The 19,157-nt window shown below is 42.3% G+C and overlaps 1 protein-coding gene across 1 annotated transcript in view; it reads left to right on the top strand.

Moving 5' to 3' along the window:
• Positions 1-489: 489 nt before the first annotated feature.
• Positions 490-19,157, top strand: part of KANK1 (KN motif and ankyrin repeat domains 1) — a 43,587-nt gene continuing 24,919 nt past the window's right edge. The window contains exons 1-2 of the mRNA XM_044678470.1: positions 490-3,119; positions 17,747-17,861. Coding sequence (XP_044534405.1) covers positions 911-3,119; positions 17,747-17,861 — 2,324 coding nt within the window. The 5' untranslated portion in view covers positions 490-910. The remainder of the gene's footprint in view (positions 3,120-17,746; positions 17,862-19,157) is intronic.

The following is a 19,157-nucleotide window of genomic DNA, read 5'->3' as shown; positions in this document are numbered from 1 at the left end:
TCAATGATACATGTAAAATCCCAGTGGGATTTTCATGTTGGCCACAGGAGGGAGGGAAGAGAAAGCACATGAATCTTGTAACCATGGAAAAATACTTCAAATTAATTAATTAATTAAAATTTGCTGAATTAGAAAAAATAATTGTTTATTGATTGATTGACAATGGAAATGAGGGCTGTAGAATCATTGAATATTAGAATAGAAATAGACTTTGGAAATAACCTCACCACTATTTTGTAGGTGAAAAAATTAAAGTACATGTCTGATGAGTGGCAAGCCAAAGGGTAAAATCTGACTAAATCCTGGCTCCCACTCCAGTGTCTCTTTTATTATACTGTAACTTGTTGTTTTGGAAAAGCTTTGAAGTTTTGGTTTTTTTATGGAAGCGATTCCGATTTTAATTGTGCAGTTTTTATCATGACTATTACAATAAATACATAGTATGAAAGCATTTTTTTTTCTCTCTCTCACAGGAAAATCAGGAAGTGTGCTAAATGGAGACAGTGACAAAGAACAGAAAGATCCTTATTTTGTGGAGACCCCCTATGGTTATCAGCTAGACTTAGATTTCCTCAAGTATGTAGATGACATACAGAAGGGAAACACCATCAGAAAGCTCAACATCCAGAAGAGGCGAAAGCCCGTGCCGCCGCACGCAGGGCCCAAGGACCCCCAGGGCCAGTTAGGTGTGTGGGCTTCCACCGAGTCACTGTCCTCTTCTAATAGTGATGACAACAAGCACTGCCCCTCCTTCCTGACCACCAGGAGCCACGCCACAGCGTCCACAGTCCCCCGGCCGCCCGCCCCTTGCGAAGCCTCGGCCTCTTTTCTTGCCATCCCAGAAAACAAACAGCTGCCACCTTCCTCGCCGCAGCTCCCCAGGCATAACCTTCATGTCACCAAGACTCTGATGGAGACGCGGAGACGACTGGAACAGGAGAAGGTCATCATGCAGGTGGCCCCGGGAGAGTACCGGAGACCCCGCCTGGCCAGTTTTGGGGGTCTGGGCTCCACAGGCTCCCTCCCCTCCTTCATGGGCTCTGGAAATCACAATCCGGCGGCCCACCCGCTTCAGAATGGCTACCAGGGCAATGGGGAGTACAGTGTTTACAGCGCCGCCGCCGCCACGTCTTCCATGGGGAGCTCGCTCCGGCACAGCCCCATGAGCTCCGGGATTTCCACGCCTGTGACTAACGTGAGCCCGTTGCACCTCCAGCACATCAGAGAACAAATGGCCATCGCCCTGAAACGGCTGAAGGAGCTGGAAGAGCAGGTGAGGACCATTCCGGTGCTGCAGGTCAAGATTTCGGTCCTGCAGGAGGAGAAGAGGCAGCTGGCCTCCCGGCTGAAGAGCCAGAGGCCGGCCTCCCAGGGCGACGCGGGCGGCATGAGGCAGAGGTCCTTCAGTGCGGGGAATGCCTCCCAGCTGCCGCAGCTGTCCCGGGGGCGCGGGGGGGCCGGAGGGGAGCTCTACATCGACTGCGAAGAGGAGGAGATGGAGAGCGTGGAGCAGAGCGCCCAGCGGATAAAGGAGTTCCGGCAGCTCACGGCCGAGATGCAAGCCCTGGAGAAGAAGATCCAGGACAGCAGCTACGAGGCCCCCCCGGAGCTCAGAGAAAACGGGGAGCCCCCCGCCCAGGAGCGCAGGTCCGTCGCTGTGGGGGCCGACGACAGCATGGAGGATATCGTGGCACGCCGCAAGGAGGCCGCCGTGGGGACGGAGACAGAAACCAGAGACTCGGCCGTCGGGGTCACTGAAGCGATGCTCGGGGTTACCACCGAAGCGGACAAAGAAATAGAGTTGCAGCAGCAGACCATAGAAGCTCTGAAAGAGAAAATCTACAGGCTCGAAGTCCAGCTCAAGGAAAGCACGTACGACCGGGAGATGACGAAGCTGAAGCAGGAGCTCCAGGCCGCCGGCTCCAGGAAGAAAGTGGACAAAGCCTGCACGGTCCAGCCGCTCGTCGTCAGCAGGATGGTGGAGGCGGTGGTGCCCACCAGAGACCAGATGGTGGGACTCCACGTGGACGTGGCGGATGCCTGCGTGGGGACGTCCCTACAGACATACAGCAGAGGCGTCTCGTGCAAGCCGGACGGCCACACTAAGAGCGTCGGGCCCGAGCTGCCCATGAGCCGCTGGGTCGTGAAGGAGCGCGTGGAGATGCGCGACCGGTGTGTGGGCAGCTCCGTGGAGACGCGCGACCAGAGCGTGGGGGCGCAAACCAGCGTCTGCGTGGCGGGCAGCAACACGGACGAGTCTCTGGCCGAGCGGGCGCCCCGGCTGGAGGCCAAGGAAGTGAGATCTGTGGCTTGTGGGGACTGCTCTGTCCTGGTGACGGTCTGCTCCCCAAAGCAGCAGGACTCCCGGGGCGTGAACACGGAGCCCCTTTGCCTGGCCGACTCCTCCGTCATGGCCGTACCGCAGACCGTGAGCCAGCACACCGCCACCGTATGGGAACAGGCAGACCAGTTCACCAACACGGAGGCAACGTCTCTCACGGACTCCAGCACCAACACTTTCCTAAGCACTTTGGACAAACAGACGAATACCAGGATGGTGGACGTGCGGACGGTGGCGGTTGGGGAAGGCAGAGTCAAGGACGTCAATGCTTCCACCAAGACGCGCTCCATTGGGGTTGGGACGGTGCTCTCCAGTGACTCTGGCTTTGACAAGCCATCCGCTGTGAAGACCAAAGATTCGGGTGTGGGGCAAATAAACATTCACGAGAACTACCTGGTGGGTCTTAAATTGAGGAATATGGCGTGTGGACCCCCGCAATTAACCGTAGGGTCCGCGGCCAGCAGGAGGAGCGTAGGTGTCGGAGATGAACCTGTGGGTGATCTGGTGGAAGGCCCCCCAAGCCAGGCTCCTGAACTGATGACTGGCTTGGATCACTACATCGAACTTGTCCAGAAGCTCTTGGCAGAACAACAGACGCTCTTGGCCGAAAATTATAGCGAACTGGCCGAAGCTTTTGGGGAGCCTCATTCACAGATTGGCTCACTTAACTCTCAGCTCATTAGCACCCTTTCATCCATCAACTCTGTTATGAAATACACCAGTACGGAAGAACTAAGGAATATAGACTTCCAGAGACAGAATCTGGACAAAATTGCAGGTAGGCCGTGTTTGGGATGGCTTGGAAGTGGGAAAAGATGGCAGAGTTGTCCTTCTGAATCATTCTTGAATTGTCTGAACCATTTTTTTGTGTGTTTGTTAGCCCAGGCATTCTTTATGGGTCATGGAGCTGAAGATGACATATTCTGGTCTTCCCATTTGGTTTTCATGATTTTTAGAAATTTTTTTATAAAAATGTTTATTTTATATATACATAAAATAAACATTTTTATAAAATAAAAAATAAAAATATTTATATTTTTATATTTTAAAATATTTAAAATAAAAAATATTTATATATTTATATTTATATGTTTATTTTATAAAGGAATGCATTAGCATATTCCTTCACATGGGTATCCATAATTTTGCAGGATCCTAGAATTCATTTAACTATAGATTAGCAGAGGTGAAAAGGGTTTCCCTACAAGGAGCCTCGTTGACAGACTGCCATGCTCAGAGCCAGAAAGACCTCAGTTCATGTCACCTCAATGACCCATACAGATGCTGGCAAGTAACAGTCTCCCAGTGTGTTTTACTAGTTGCTAATCTGCACTGGTAGAAGAAGTTTTCTCTCTGAGAATGCCTCACATCAGTGAAATCAAATATTATCTACCTTCTTGTTTCCCCTCAAAAAATAGGCATTTGGGAAATATCCTCCAAAGACTTTCAGAGATGGTAAAGTTCTTGCAAATTTTCCAATTGTTTTTAGGTTTTTCTCCTTCCCTTTACTACAAAAAAGGGCAGCTAGGTAGCTCAGTGGATAGAGTATCAGCTCTGGAATCAAGAATATTCTTCTTCCTGAGTTCAGATTCAGCTTCGGACACTTACTAACTGTATGACCCATGGCAGATCACTTAATACTGTTTGCTTCAGTTTACTCATCTACAAAATCTGCTGGAAAAGGGAATGGCAAACCGCTCAAGTATCTTTGCCCCAAAAGGGATCAGAAACAGTCAGACTCAACTGGAAAATGACTCAACAACAATAAATTCCTATAGAAAATATTTTTTAGCACCTGTTTTTCTTTAAGCCAATGTTAAATAATGTCTCTAGTTCCTCTACAAGACCAACTTATGTATTTTCTAGCATGCAAGACAATAGAATAATTTCCCTCCTTATAACAGTTGTAAGAGAAACTTGCACCAATTTCTCTAGAAGTGGCAATTAATGACTTGGCAACCCATCAAATACCATTTCTTTCTGCTCCTTTTAAATGTTTATGCAGATTTGGGGGAGTATAATGAAATCCTATATTCCAATCAAACTGAATACTATGGGAGAAAATAATACAGACGCCTCCAATGATTTTTGTGGCACATAGAAAATAAATGTTACTGAATAGATTTTTCATGTACTGAAGTAATATTAATAACAATAACTCACATTTCCCATAGGGCTATAAGGTTTTCAAATCTCTCCTCCCAGTAATTTAATAAACTAGGTATTGCAAGTATTATTAGTACCCATATTTTGCAGATGAGGAAATTAAGGCTGAGAGATATGAAGGGTTTTGCTTATGGTCACACAAATGGTAGGTAGAGGAGAGACGAGAATTAAATCTAGGACTCCTCATCCCAAGGTCAAACATCCCTGTACTTTACCACAAAGCCTCTTTCTCTAAATAAGCTATGATTTAAAATTTCCAATCATAGGAACTTAAAGCCATGAGATCTTAGTTTAAGTGCCAGAACTTCAACTGGCTACCACCGTGATGTTTGGCAACTCTCCTAACTTCAGTGGGTTCCAGGTTCCTCATCTATAAAAGGAGGGAATTCAGGCTAGATCACCTCTAGGGTTTCTTCTTCCATCTTTAGATATATGACCCTATGATATGTGTGTGTAGAAGTTTTAGGTTTCTTTGAAAGGGCAGCTGAAAAAATTGGATTAAACGTCTGGCTCCTTTGTGTTTTAGCAAGGATGCCCTAAGAAAGCCTGGGCCCAAATTAAATTTTAATCATTTTACACTGCTGTGTAGAAAGATGTTTATTACCACTAGAAAACAACTACTACCAGCCACCTTCCCCCCAAAACAGTACTCCATCCAATGAATGGATTTAGCTTTTCCTAATAAGTGTACTGGGAAAGCCTATGAAACTGGAGATAGGAAAACATTATCAAGGTAGGTAAGCAAAATTCTGAGTAATTGTAAATTCTTTTACTTCTACCTTATTCTAGATTCATACACACAATCATTTAAGTACCTGCTGTATACTGAACACTGGGCAGCTAGGTGGCTCAGGACTAGAGAGCAGGAGTTCAGCTCCATCCTCAGCCTCTTATTATTATTTTTTAAACCCTTGCCTTCCTTCTTGGAATCAATGCTATGTATTGGCTCCAAGGCAGAAGAATGGTATGGGCTAGGCAATGCGGGTTAAGGGACTTGCCCATCCTTAGACACTTATTAGCCAGGTGACCTTTGGGCAAGTTCCTTAACCCTGTTTGCTTCAGTTTTTTCAACTGGAGAAGAAAATGGCAAACTACTCCAGTATCTTTGCCAAGAAAACCCCAAATGGGGTCACAAAGAATCAGACATGACTGAAACCCCAACCAATGAAAATAGACAGACCACAAGGTATGTAGGTGCTAAGGGAGATATGGTCCCTGTCCTTAAGGAGTTCACAGACTAGTAAAAGGATTAAGCACCAGCCTAGAAAATGGGATTAACACAATATGTTACACTATAGAAGTGTATTTCAGAAAATAACAAAAGAAAATACTCTGGTCCAAAGAGTAAGGTCTTTGCCAACCTGGTGAATTAGAGAAGGCTTCTTGGAGGAAGTGGCATTTGAGTTGGATGTTTTTAAAGGATGGGTAGGCACCTAAAAGGGGAAGCCGGGGGAGGGAGGGACACTAAAAACATGATGTCACATCTCAAGTCCAAAATAAAATCTTTAAATATCTCTAGACACAGGTGCAGGAGAACATCATCTATTAATAAAGACTTTTCTCTTCCTAACTGAGCTTTCTCTTTCACATTCTTGCCAAAAATATTGAGGTATAACACAGTAATGACAGGTCTTTTAAAATCATTGACTGAGAACAGAGAGTAATATCTGTCTGGGCACATTACATAGTACCCATCACTTTGACTATTTGCAATTTCCCTGACACTTTACACTCCTCTACAAACACGGACGCCTCACTAATCATTTAAAAATGTGTCTGGTGCCATTAAAATAGGAACTCTTATGAGGCAGTATTCATATACTAAAAATAAATATTTTTTAGCATCTTTGAAACTTGGCAAGCCTTAAAAATAAAATAAATTTAAAAAGACTCACCGTGCCTTGTCCCTTTAAGGCTCCCAGGACCAACTTTGCCTAGACCAAATCTATAAAAACATTTGTGTTTTTAATCACATTGTTGCAAGGTGCCTTTCTCATGACTATTCAGGAAGGGTAGGGGGTTTTGCAAAGCACTGTGGGTTGCTCTCACCCCTCCTCTTCCTACCTCATTTTCAGTGTTGAATAGTGGAGATTAAAATGACAAACTCCTCATGGTGTTTAACGTTTTCATTATCTGGTATATGGTTAACACAGTTTGCAATTTACAAACAACTGGAGATTACCAAGAATAAGGAAAGAGGAAAAAATGAAACATGGTCAAAATGCAGCATGGATTATTCTTCATCCTAGTTTAAAAAATGGACCTGTGGAATCATAGTGGTGTATATTGTTTCTCATGTAATTCCTGGATAGAAATTAGGCCTCGGGGACTTGTTGCTCTTGCATGAATAAATACAAATAATTTACTTATGTGAGGCCAGTATTTGGGGCCTTTCAAGAACTACTGGAAAATGACCAAACAAATCATACAGAAGTTATTTGGCTTACATGCAGCTTCATATCATTATAATAACATCTTTCAGTAGTCACTATAAACATATTATAGCTCTACACACCACAAACAATTTTTTTAACCCTTACCTTCTGTCTTAGAATCAATACTAAGTATTGGTTCCAAAGCAAAAGAGTGGTAAGAACTAGGCAATGGGGGCCCAGGGTCACACAGCTAGGAAGTGTCTGGGATCAGATTTGAACCCAGGACCTCCCATCTCTAGGCCTGGATCTTAATCCACTGAGCCATTTAGTTGTCTCCCACAAACAATTTTCATAAAGATTTCTGTGGTACAGATGAGAATCCTTAGGGGAAAAAGGATAAGCATTTCATCCAGAGTTTTACAGAATCAGTGGGAAAGGAGAATAAAACCCCTCCTTTCCACTTTCCTTCCTTCCTTCCTTCCTTCCTTCCTTCCTTCCTCCCTTCCTCCCTTCCTCCCTCCCTCTTGGATTTCATGGTGACAGCCTGGTCAGAGAACTCTAGACCTGAATCTTCTGGAGGGAAGGTTCCCATTCCAGCTCTGATGCTTGCTACTTATTTGACTACAGGCAAAAATCCTTTCACCTCTGGTGTTCAATTTCCTCATCTGGAGAAACAATCAGCTATTCAGAACAGACATGATGTCTTCCACCCAGGAAAAGAAATGATAAGAAGACAATTTTATATATACAAATATATTTTTGTCAAAGAATGTCTTTTAATGGGGTGAAAGGAAGGAGGTAGTCAACTAGGTATTTTATTATAAAAAAAACTAAATTAAGAAAAGAAATCTTGTATGGATAAATGTTCGTGTTTGTTGATACTTCTCAAGTCCGTAATGTTAAAAAGGAAAAGAAAAGTTTAAATATAGCAGCTGAAAATGAGATCTAAGAGTACTTCTAGTTCTAAATGTGTTTGAATGGCAGATCACAGGCAAGGTGGGATAGGGTGACAAACACAGCATCCACCTTAGTCTAGTTGAATTCTATTATTCTGAAAGGACCATGTCTGATGGGTGATAATAGCTGGCACAGTACTTTAAGCTTTGTAGAAATTAATTCATTTTATCCTCAACCACTCTGGGAAGCAGGTGCTATTATCCTCCCCATTTTGCAGATGAGGAAATTAAGGCTGAGAAAATCACAACTGACCAGTCCAGAATGACACAACCAGTAAGTGTCTGAGGCAGGATTCAAACTCAGGTGTTCCTCACCCTAGGTCAGGTGTTCTGTCCTCTGCTCCATCTAGCAACCAAGCAATGGGATGCTGTAGAAAGATTTGGACTTAGGAGATAGATTGGTTCAATCTTGATGCACTATGAGCATGTCAATTCTTTGAAGTTTCCTCTTTAAAATAGTACTTACATAATCCAAATTGAATCACCTGCCAGCACCAGGAGGGGGAAGGGATGGGAGGGAAGGAGATACATTCAACATATAACTTAGGGAAACTTGTGTGGAAATTTGTTATTATGTGTAATTGGTAAATAAAATAAAATAAATAGTATTAAAAATAAAATAGTATTTATGAGGGGGCCTAAATGGTTCAGTGGATTAAGAGGTAGGCCTAGAGATGGGAGTGTTGTGGGAGAAACACCCAAGTTTGTAGCAGGGTCTCACCCCAAGAAGGGGAGACTTAACCTTCATTCAATTCAGAAGAAAAAAATTTTATAAGAAGAAGAGGTTTTAGGTGGTATAATAGCCTAATAGTGGGTACAGTTGCCTGGGGGCTAATCAGGTAACCCTAAGGCTGATGGATTAACCCAGGGGCTGGTAGAGTAGCCTCTCTGGAGCTGATGGAATAATAGCTCTCCAGGTGGGGAGTAGGGACTCCCCTGTAGAGGAACAGCTCCTTGTGTGGAATAGGTGCTCCCCTGTAGAGGAGTAGCTCCATGTGTGGAGTTGGGGCTCCCAGGTAGAGGAGCAGCACCTTGTGTGGAGTAGGTGCTCCCCTGTAGAGGAACAGCTCCCTGTGTAGAGTAGGGGCTCCCCCATAGAAGAGCAGCTTCAGCCCACTGTGGATCAGGGTTAGCATATTTATTAGGGTTGGGGACAAGACATCTCCCCTCCAGAGAAGTCTCCACCATGGGCACAGCCATATTAAGGCAGAGGTGTGGTTTGGGTTTGACGTGTCCTGGGGAATAAGGAGGTGCCCAGGTTTGGAGGATCCTTCAGGACTGCCCTGGTCCTTTGCCCGCATGTCCCAAGCTTCCCCCACTGTCCACCTTGTCTTCATTTGCCAGTGTGGGAGAGGTCTGGCTGCCCTTCTGGAATGGAGTAACCCTGCCCTAACAGTTCAGAACTCCCCATAAATAAAGAACGATAGGAGTCGTCTATAAAACAGCAGCACCAAGCTGATGCCCAGCAGAGACCCTTACAGAGCCAGTACCGGTCACACACACACACACACACACACACACACACACACACAAATAAAATAACTGACCAACAGTACAGATTCTGCAATTCATAATGACAAAACTACAAAGATTGCAGTTGATGTTTAACTACTGCTGTCTGGTGAGAAATACAAGATTTCAGAACATGAGTGTCCTGCTTCTATTTCACCACCCACTGCCAGCCTTCTTCAGGAGGTCCTGAGTTCAAATGTGACCTCAGGCACTTCCTAGCTTGTGACCCTGGGCATGTCATTTAACTCCCTATTGCCTAACTCTTACCTCTCTTCTGTCTTGGAATTAATACAGTCTTGATTCTAAGACAGAAGGTAAGGGTTTAAAAAAAAAAATAAAATAGGACTTAACCCCACTAAGGCTGTTGTGAGGATCAAATGAAGTAATATAAGCCAAGTGCTTTGTAGACCTTTAAAACACAAAGTAATTGTGAGCCTGGCTTCTCAAAGGCAGGTCCAATGGCAACAGAGCATGAACTCTGGCAGCTTCAACCAAAGCGGAGATGCTTTGATGATGGGCTGTTGGCCAACGACCAGCCTGTGGAGAGGTTCATGACCAACAAGAGTTGAATGTTGTTCAGTCTTTCTCAGTCGTGTCTGACTCTTCTCGACCCATTTAGGGGATTTCTTGGCAAAGATGCTGCCAGGGTTTGCCATTTCCTTCTCCAGCTCATTCGATTGATGAAGAACGAAGGCAAAGAGGGCTAATGACTTGTTCAGAGTCAAACAGCCAGGAAGTGTCTGAGGCTGGAACCGAATTTAGAAAGATGAGCCTTCTGATTCCAAACCCAATGCTCTATCCACTTTGCCCCCTTGCTGGCCAGAAAGTGGCATTATTTAGTCAACAAGCATTATTTTAATACCAACTATATCCCTGACATGACATGCTATCATCCTAGGGTTTGCCATCCTAAAAAAAAAAAGGATTTCTCCAGAGCCAGCAGAGTACAATGGAAAGAAAACTACCTCTAGAGCAAAGGATCTGGGTTCAAATATGTCTACAAGCCCTTACTTACTATCTGTCTCCCCTTGAAAAAATCTCCCTGGGCTGCATTTTTTGGTTATTCGGTCATTTCAGTGTTGTTTGACTCTTGGTGACCCCATTTGGGGTCTTCTGGGGAGAGGTACTGGAATGGTTTGCCATTTTCTTCTCCACCTCATCTGACAGATGAAGAAACTGAGGCACAGAGGATTAAGTGATTTGTGATTTGTCCAGGGTAACGCAATTACTAAATACCCAAGGCTGAATTGGAAGTCAGTAAGAGGAGTCTTCCTGATTTCCTGCACCATCTAACTGCTCTAGGGTTCATTTTCCTCATCTGTTAAACAAAAATACTTGATTTGAAGTCTCTGAGGCCCCTTCCACATCTAAATCTATGATTCTAGTGATTCTTTATTAAAGAATTTAGCAAACAAATTTGAAATGTATATTTCTAAGTTGTTGCTTTCTTATCTGTCATCAGTTGAGGTGTGTAAAGTGCTTACTTAGCACAGTCCCTGGCACATAGTAGGCCTTTGATAAATGCTTGTTCCCTTCCTCCTTCCTTTTCATGTTGCAAAGTGATCCACTGTCTTCTATTTAAATATAATATAAGGAGAGGGAAAGAACATGAATCATGTAACTACAGAAAATTTTTCTTAATTAAAAAAACAAAAATTAATAGAATAGAATAGAAAAATTGCATTTTATTTATCAAAAATAAGGGGAAGTTCTTTCCATTGATTTCTCAAGTACATGAGACTTTTTAAATGCCAGTGATATCACTGCAATTTGGTGACTTGATATGTTTTGAATTCTCTTTGCTATCACCAAATGACCAACAGAAAATTAAGCTACCATCAGCTGTTCTTTTAAAATCCTTTGAAGAAATGGTTGGTGCTTTTCTTTTTTATATAATTTATATGACTTAATATAATTATTTATTATTGATTGTATTTATATATAAAAATTTTTATATTTTATATAATTTGCCATTTGGTTTGAGAGGCTGGTTGGTTGGTCGGTGATATATTTTTGGTTTGTTTTCCTTTTTAAAAAGAGATGGGAGAGTCTAGACATGCTCACTGCCATTACAGATGTTCTAAAAATATAGCTGCCGTGCCATCGCAGAGCAAATGTAAATCAAATTGTAAATAACAGCTGAACTCACCTCGAATAGGCTGCCTGCCATAGCTTTTAAAAAATCTATCTCTCACAAGTACAACTTCTCTATTTATAGTCTTTTTTTTATCTTGGTTTTCTTATAAAACGTGTAAGCAGTTCATTTATTTGCAAAACCCACTTGGCAGGTTTGAACATTGCATAAATGTTGGATAACGTATATAAATTACCATTCACTTCTAACCAATACATCTATATTTTCTTTCCCTCCCAACCCAGAGAATCTCATGACTTCACTCCTCCCTCCTCCTCTTTTTTTTTTTTTAAACCCTTAACTTCTATGTATTGGCTCATAGGTGGAAGAGTGGGAAGGGTGGGCAATGGGGGTCAAGTGACTTGCCCAGGGTCACACAGATGGGAAGTGTCTGAGGCCGAATTTGAACCTAGGACCTCCTGTCTCTAGGCCTGGCTCTGAATCCACTGAGCTACCCAGCTGCCCCTCCCTCCTCCTCTTTTAAGTTAAGATGTTTTTAGCAGTTTTTTAGGTTTTAGTGAAGATGTTTTAGTAATATTTTAAGATTAGAGTGTATTACATCCAGAACATGCCTGAAGGACTTATGAGAAAGAACACTATTGTAAGAAATAAATGGATATAAAAGGATAGATTTAAAAATATTAGGGTATTAAAAGATTTATTGGTAGCCATTAGAAAAATGAAGCCACATGCCACATTAAGAGTCAATTTAAAAGACCCGCCATTACCTCTGCCACCATGCTGCTTCAGCCTGAAAAGAGAGCTGGCCAATCCAGTCCTCAGTCTTTGTCCTTCTCCCTACGTTATTATGCTTCCTGTCTACGTGATTACCCAAGAGAGGAATCCAGTTGGCTCTTGGGAAATGTAGTTTCAAAGACCCCAAAATGTCCACAGGAAGTTTAGATCAGAGACCTCAAAATTTCAATTACACGCTATCCACATGGAGAGAAAGAACTGTGGGAGTAGACATGCAGAAGAAAAACATAGGACTTAATCACTTATCACTTGTTTATATGGGTATATGATTTGGGGGTTTGGTTTTCAAAGATGGCTCTATTGCAAAAATGAATAATATAGAAATAAGTATTAAGTGATAACATTTGTACAACCCAGTAGGATTACTTGTTGGCTCTGGGAGAGGGAAAGGAAAGAAAATTAATCATGGAAACATGGGGAAAATTTTTTTTTTATTTTAAATTTTAAAAAAAGATAAAAGAAAAAGATTAATAGTATTGTTGAGACACATTCCACAGAATAGAAGCTCCTTGGGGGTGCAGGCAGTTTCATGTGTATCCCAGAGCCTGGTAGGGTGCCCAGCCCATAGAGGTGCTTATCAGGTGGTTGACAAAGGCCACAAGAGCCCAAGAAGTAGACTGCTGTCTCCAAAGCTTGTCATTTCTTTCTCCAGATGAGGAAAGCGGGGCAAAGGGGGTATAGTGACTTACCCAGGGTCACACAGGTAGTAAGGGAGGTTGGATTTGAACTCCAGTCTTTCAGATTCTAGGCTTATCACTCTACCTAACCAGTGAGCCACCCAGCTGCTAATCTATAGCATTATGTATAGAATAAATGCAAAATAAGTACTGGATGATTTAAGAGGGGGGAGCAGAATAGCACTTGCTGACCAGGAAGAAGCTTTGGGAGAAGGTGGCCCATGGAGCTAATTCTTGAAGTCTCTCACCACTGGCATTTATTTTAATGCTCATCTAGAAGTGTCTAATTCATTTCATGCTAAAAACGGAAGCCCGGACTCTTCCTACTAAGGCAGGGATAACCTAGAGTTCATATGTGTCTGTTGGAAAGGGGCACAGCTGCCCTAGTGGCCTGAGTGACAAATCAGGGGGGTGGAGGGGAGTCCTTCATAATCTCTGCTATCAGTTTGCTATTATTGCTCAGTCAAATCCACCATTCTTTATTGAGTGAATACCTCTCTGTGAAACACTGCGCTAGGCACCGTGGGACCGCAAACAAACAAGGCCTTTCCGGCCCTCCGGTCTAGCTGGGGCGCTAAGCTTGCATGCTAGAGGAGGGAATCTTGGAAGGCAGGGTCAGAGTTCTGAAGGAATCGTGCAAAAAAGCAGCAGCAAGCCTGCAGTTAGGAGAAAGGGGAAACAGCCAGTGTAGGCTGGTGTCCTCACAGGAAGCTTCACAGCCTGCATCAGCAAAGATGTAAAAGTTCTTGGGTTTATTAACCCCACCTTGGGCTAATCCAGCACTTAAGTGGGTTTTCTGGGTCAAGTTTTGGGAGGGTGTGTAATTAAAGGTGGGTGGGGCAGTGATGAGGAGGAAGCTGATTTTTAATCCAATGTGCTTCCTTAAGCTTTCTTCTAATTAAATGTCTTATTGCATTTATGACAATCCCAGGTATATTTTTTATGAAATTAAAATGACCCTAAACATGGTCATCTTCCCATGTCCATATTTAGTGGACCCAAAATGTCCATATTTAGTGTCTGAATATTCAAAGCAGAAAGGTGGGTTTCAACACTTCACTTTGGCCATTGTGGTAGCCACATATATTATCTGTATTTTTTTTTTTAATTTTTTTTAAACCCTGACTTTCTGTCTTAGAATCAATAGTGTGTCATGGTTCCAAGACCGAAGAGAGCAGTAAAAGGGGTAGGCAATGGGGTTAAGTGACTTGCCCGGAGTCGTACAGCTAAGAAGTGTCTGAGGTCAAATTTGAACCCAGGACCTCCTGTTTCCAGACCTGGCTCTCAAACCACTGAGCCATCACTTGCCTCCACATAAATTGTCTTTGAAGATAGTATTCTTAGGAGAAACACAAGATGAATTCATGACTACCATGGATTCAGAACACTGACTTTCTACTTCCCTAGAATGATTAAAATATGCAAAAAGAAAAGTAGTTCAAGTATCATTCCAACTTCCTACTCATTTAAAAAAAAAAAGAAAAACAACCTGCATCTGGTATTGAGCAAATGACCTGATGTCCTGACTGGTGCCATCATGGTTAATATCAAATCAAATCTTCCCCTTTGGACTTTTAGTCATAGTTTGACCAGAATCCTAAAGTGAATACTTGGAATATAACATCAATGTAGCAGTCTTTAGCCCCACCTGTAATAAATCAGCATATTAGGCAGTCTGAAATTTATCCTGGTCTGAATTGAAATATGGTTCTCTAACAAGGCTAATTACTACATCCATGTTGTTCATATCTGGGTCTTCAAAAGGTACACACATTAAATACAAAAATATATATTGTCATGCCAAGGTGTTTTGGAATAACTAAACACAGAATACAATTGTTCTTTTAAAATTCCATTTCATAATACAGAAGAGATTAATTAATATATATATACTACCAACTGAAACATATTCTGAATTAATTATGATAAAGGTAGCTAGAATGGATAATCTCTCAAGGCCTCTTCTAGTTTCATTGCTCTATGATTCTGTAACTTTTTTTAAACTATATTTTGATTAATATTTTAAATTTTTTTGATCATAATGCTTAGTCTAAGTTCTTATGGTTACTAACTATAATAGCTGCTAAATGTATTCTAGAAATAGAATAAACTCAATAATAAGGAAGTTTTATATTTAGGAAGATCTGAAGCTTACACAGAAATCTTTCACTAAACTCTCATTAGGGCATCAAGATGGCCCTTCGTTCTCAAAGGCTATATTTCCAATGTCAGTGGAGAACCAACTTGGGCAACTAGGGAGGCTTTGAGAAGGGACCCTGTAATTGGCTACGTCTTGTCCAAGAACCGCCCTGACCTAAAGTGGGGGAGGCTCATGGTCAAAAGGTTAACCATCAGACATGTAAAACCCAGTGGGATTGCTCCTTGTCCCTGGGAGTGGGGAGGGAGGAAGATAGCCATGGAAAAATGTGACCATGGGAAAATATTCTAAATTTATTAAATTTTTAAAAAAGAAGTTAAATCTCAGGTGATGATTCCTCCTTTGCCCACAGAAGTTGATGAACTTACCACCTCAAGCATGGAGTTCAAGCTAAGCAGGGAGTATATATACCTCATCAGTGAAATCAAGAATCCTTAAGTATTGAAAAAGTAGAACTGAGGGGGGCAGCTGGGTGGCTCAGTGGATTGAGAGTCAGGCCTAGAGATGGGAGGTCCTAGGTTCAAACGTGGCCTCAGACACTTCCTAGCTGTGTGATCCTGGGCAAGTCACTTGACCCTCATTGCCTACCCTTACTACTCTTCTGCCTTGGAGCCAATACACAATATTGACTCCAAGACAGAAGTTAAGGGTTTAAAAAAAAAAAATAGAATGTAGGGAACACAGATCTTGAACTGGAAGGAACCCCAGGGTTGGTCATTCATGCAAATCTCCTGAGGAATCTCAAGCCTCCCAGACCTTGGGGCAGCTTTTGCAAATATTAATGAGCTTTTTGTGCTTTTAATTAAAGTAGCAGCTCCTCCTAATTAGTTATAAACTTAAGCTATTAGAACTGGAAAGGACCTTAGTGATGATCCTTTCCCATTCTTTTACCGAGGGGGAAACTGAATCCCAGAGGAGAGTCGCTTAATTGCCCCACTTTCATTACGCACTTGGGATAGCTAGGTGGCTACTCAGGGGATAGATCTCTAGGCATGAAGCCAGGAAGAAGTCTCGCCTCAGATAGCTGTGATCCTAGGCAAATCATGTGATGGTTTGCCTCAGTTTCCCCATTTGTAAAATAAGATGAAAAAGAAAATCGCAAACCACTCTTGGATCATTGCCAAGAAAACCCCAAATGGGGGCAAGAAGAGTCAGACATAATTGAAAACAACTAAACAGGAACAACAGAATCCCACTTGAAATTAAAATAGATATGTTGGATCTATAAGGGAAACTTGAGTTCTGATTTAAATAGTGACATTTGTTTTATATTGTTTTGTTTGCTTGCCCAAGAATTCAGTTTTACTGTTCCTGGCTACAGAAAAAGGACTATATATTTAGAGTCAGGAATGTCTGGTCTCAAAATGATCCATCAGTCAATAAATGTAAAGCACCTACTATGTGCCAGGCACCGTGCTAAGCTCTGGAAATCCTGGCTCTGTTCCCCTAATGACCTAAGGGAAGTTCTGTAACCCATCTGGGCTCTGGGCATTCATTTGCCCTCCATAAAATAAGAGTTGTACTGATGGATATCAAAGGACCCTTCCAGCCTTCCATTCTATGGACAGCTCTTTTGCTTTGCTTAAATCACAGACTCTGGGATTTGGAAGAAACCTCTAAAGTTGTCTCATTGATATAAAGCCAACTTTAACTTGAAAAATTAACTTATCTTTTCTTTCCCCATCTTCTCATTTTAAAAAATCAATTAAATGAATTCCAAAAGAACCTTGGTCGAACTGCTTTTGTTTCAGCTGCAGGCAGGGAAGCAAAAGGGCACTGTATGAATATGAAGGGGGAAATTGTTGTGATGCTGTGAGAATTTTTTAATACAGTGGATGATGAGTCATTGCCAATAATGACTTAAAAATTTTATTATAAAATCCCAGCACTTAAATGTGTGCTTAATGATTTTAGGATAAAAAAAAACATGACCTAGTATGTAAATTCTAATATTTTCACTTTAAATTTCTAAAGTCTTGATCTTAAATTCTTGTCTGGGACCTGGTTTTTGTTTGAAGTGGTTTTTTTTTTTTTTAGTTTGATTTTGTTTTTTAAAGTTGTGCAGACATCAAACATGATAATCAGTCCATTGAAAAGCAGTTAGAATTGGTGTAGTAGCCAATGCATAGCTTTATGTTCTCTTTTTGTTTTTGTTTTGTAAAGTGTGATAAAAGGTATTTACTCAAAAAAAAAAAATTGTCTCCTCCAACCCATACCTGAATGTAGGGTCATATAGCCTTTGTGGAAAACTCTCCAGGGGGAAGGAACTCGCTGGAATTCTGTGGTACTCTAAAGAAAAAAATAAAGAAAAAACTCTAAAGAAAGAAAAAATAAAGAAAATACAAAGAAAAAACTCTAAAGAAAAAACAAAGAAGAAACTCTAAAGAAAAAACCAAAGCTAGACTGGAGTCTCCCTTCTGCCAATAACTGCTTAGGGGACTTTGGACAAATCCTCGCCTTTCCACCTCTCTGAAATAAAAGGCCTGGACAGATGACCTCTCGGCCCGGCTAGCTCTACATTTATAAACCTGTGACTTTCCTAAGCAAAAAGGGCCATTTGGGGGTTTGCCTCATTGTTAGGCAGATTAACTGTGTGCTATGGCTCAGTTTGCCTCTTGGAAGCTCCCGTTTCTGTTGGCACACTAGAAATTCTGCAGCGTTTCTGTCTGAGGGTGCCTCTCTGGTCGGACTTTTACACCTGAGAACCCTTCAGAGTCCGCCTGCCTTCCAGATACAGCTAGGAGCCTGCCCGTGTTCAGAGAGCTGTTTGAGCTGGCCAAGGTCAGGTAGAGTGTAAATACACTCAGAGAGGTATTTGATAGTAATAGAGATAAGTTACCCCCGACTTAAGCTAGAATAATAAACTATTAAAAAGCCCTGGCCACATGGGAAATAGTGTTGGGCAGTGGAGGGCTCTGAGGCTCTGGCATTTGAAGACCCAAGTTCCGATCCCACTTCTGAGGTGGCTGGTGGTGCAGTGGCTTAGAATGGGAACTTGGAGGCAGAAAGTCCTGAATTCAAATCCAGCTTCAAAAATGAACTTGTCAGGGGGCAGCTGAGTGGCTCAGTGAATGGAGAGCCAGGCCTAGAGATGGGAGGTCCTGGGTTCAAATCTGGCCTCGTCCTCAGACACTTCCTAGCTGGGTGACCCTGGGTAAGTCACTTAACTCCCTTTGCCTAGCCCTTACTGCTTGCTCTTCTGCCTTGGAACCAACAAAATATTGATTCCAAGATGGAAGGTAAGGGTTTTGTTTTTGTTTTTGTTTTTAATGAACTAGTCGTGTGACTCTAGGCAGGTCATTTAATCTTTGCCTCAGTTTTCTCAACTGTAAAATGAGTATACTATATGTAAAACATAATATGTATATATAATGTAAGGATAATGTGTAATAAACCTTGCAGGATTACTGTGAGGATCCAATAAAGTAATGTTATACCTAATACAGCGCCTGGTATATAGTAGGCACTCTAAAAATGCTTATTCCATTTCCTCTTTACCTATGTGACTTTGGAAAAATAATGTGAATGGAGCAGCAAGGTGACACAGTGGATAGAGCACCAGGCTTGGAGTTGGGAGGACCCAGGTTCAAATCTAGCTTCCGATACTTCCTAGCTGTGGAACCCTGGGCGCTCAGAGTAGAAAAGGAAGAGAAGACTGGAAAGATGGGGAAGGAGCAGGAGGGGACGAGCTTTTCGGGACAATTGTGAGAGTATCAGGGAGTTGGGAGTGACACGGACAGAGCCGTTCTTTAGGGAAACCACTCTGGCAGCTGGGCAGAGGATCCATCAAAATGGGGAGTCTTGAGACAGAGAGACCCAACAGAAGGCTGTGGCAGCAGTTCTGGCAAGACGTGATGAGGGGGGCTGGTCTAGGGTTGGGGGCTGTGTGAGTGGAGAGAAAGGGATGGAGGGGAGAGATGTTGCAGAGGTAGAAAAGATAAATAATTTGGTTGAATTGAATGAGACATTGAACTAGGGTTGAGGAAATGGAAATTGAGGATGGTGAATGAAGAAAGCTCACTGGCTTGTTAGCTTAGAAAAAAAAAAGTCAAAGTTTTTTTTATATTTGCAATTAACATGTA

The sequence above is a fragment of the Gracilinanus agilis genome, chromosome 1 (genome assembly GCF_016433145.1).
Source record: "Gracilinanus agilis isolate LMUSP501 chromosome 1, AgileGrace, whole genome shotgun sequence".
Classification (NCBI taxonomy): Eukaryota; Metazoa; Chordata; class Mammalia; order Didelphimorphia; family Didelphidae; genus Gracilinanus; species Gracilinanus agilis.
Note: the sequence above shows the minus strand (reverse complement) of the source record. Positions and strands in the feature narration are given on the sequence as shown.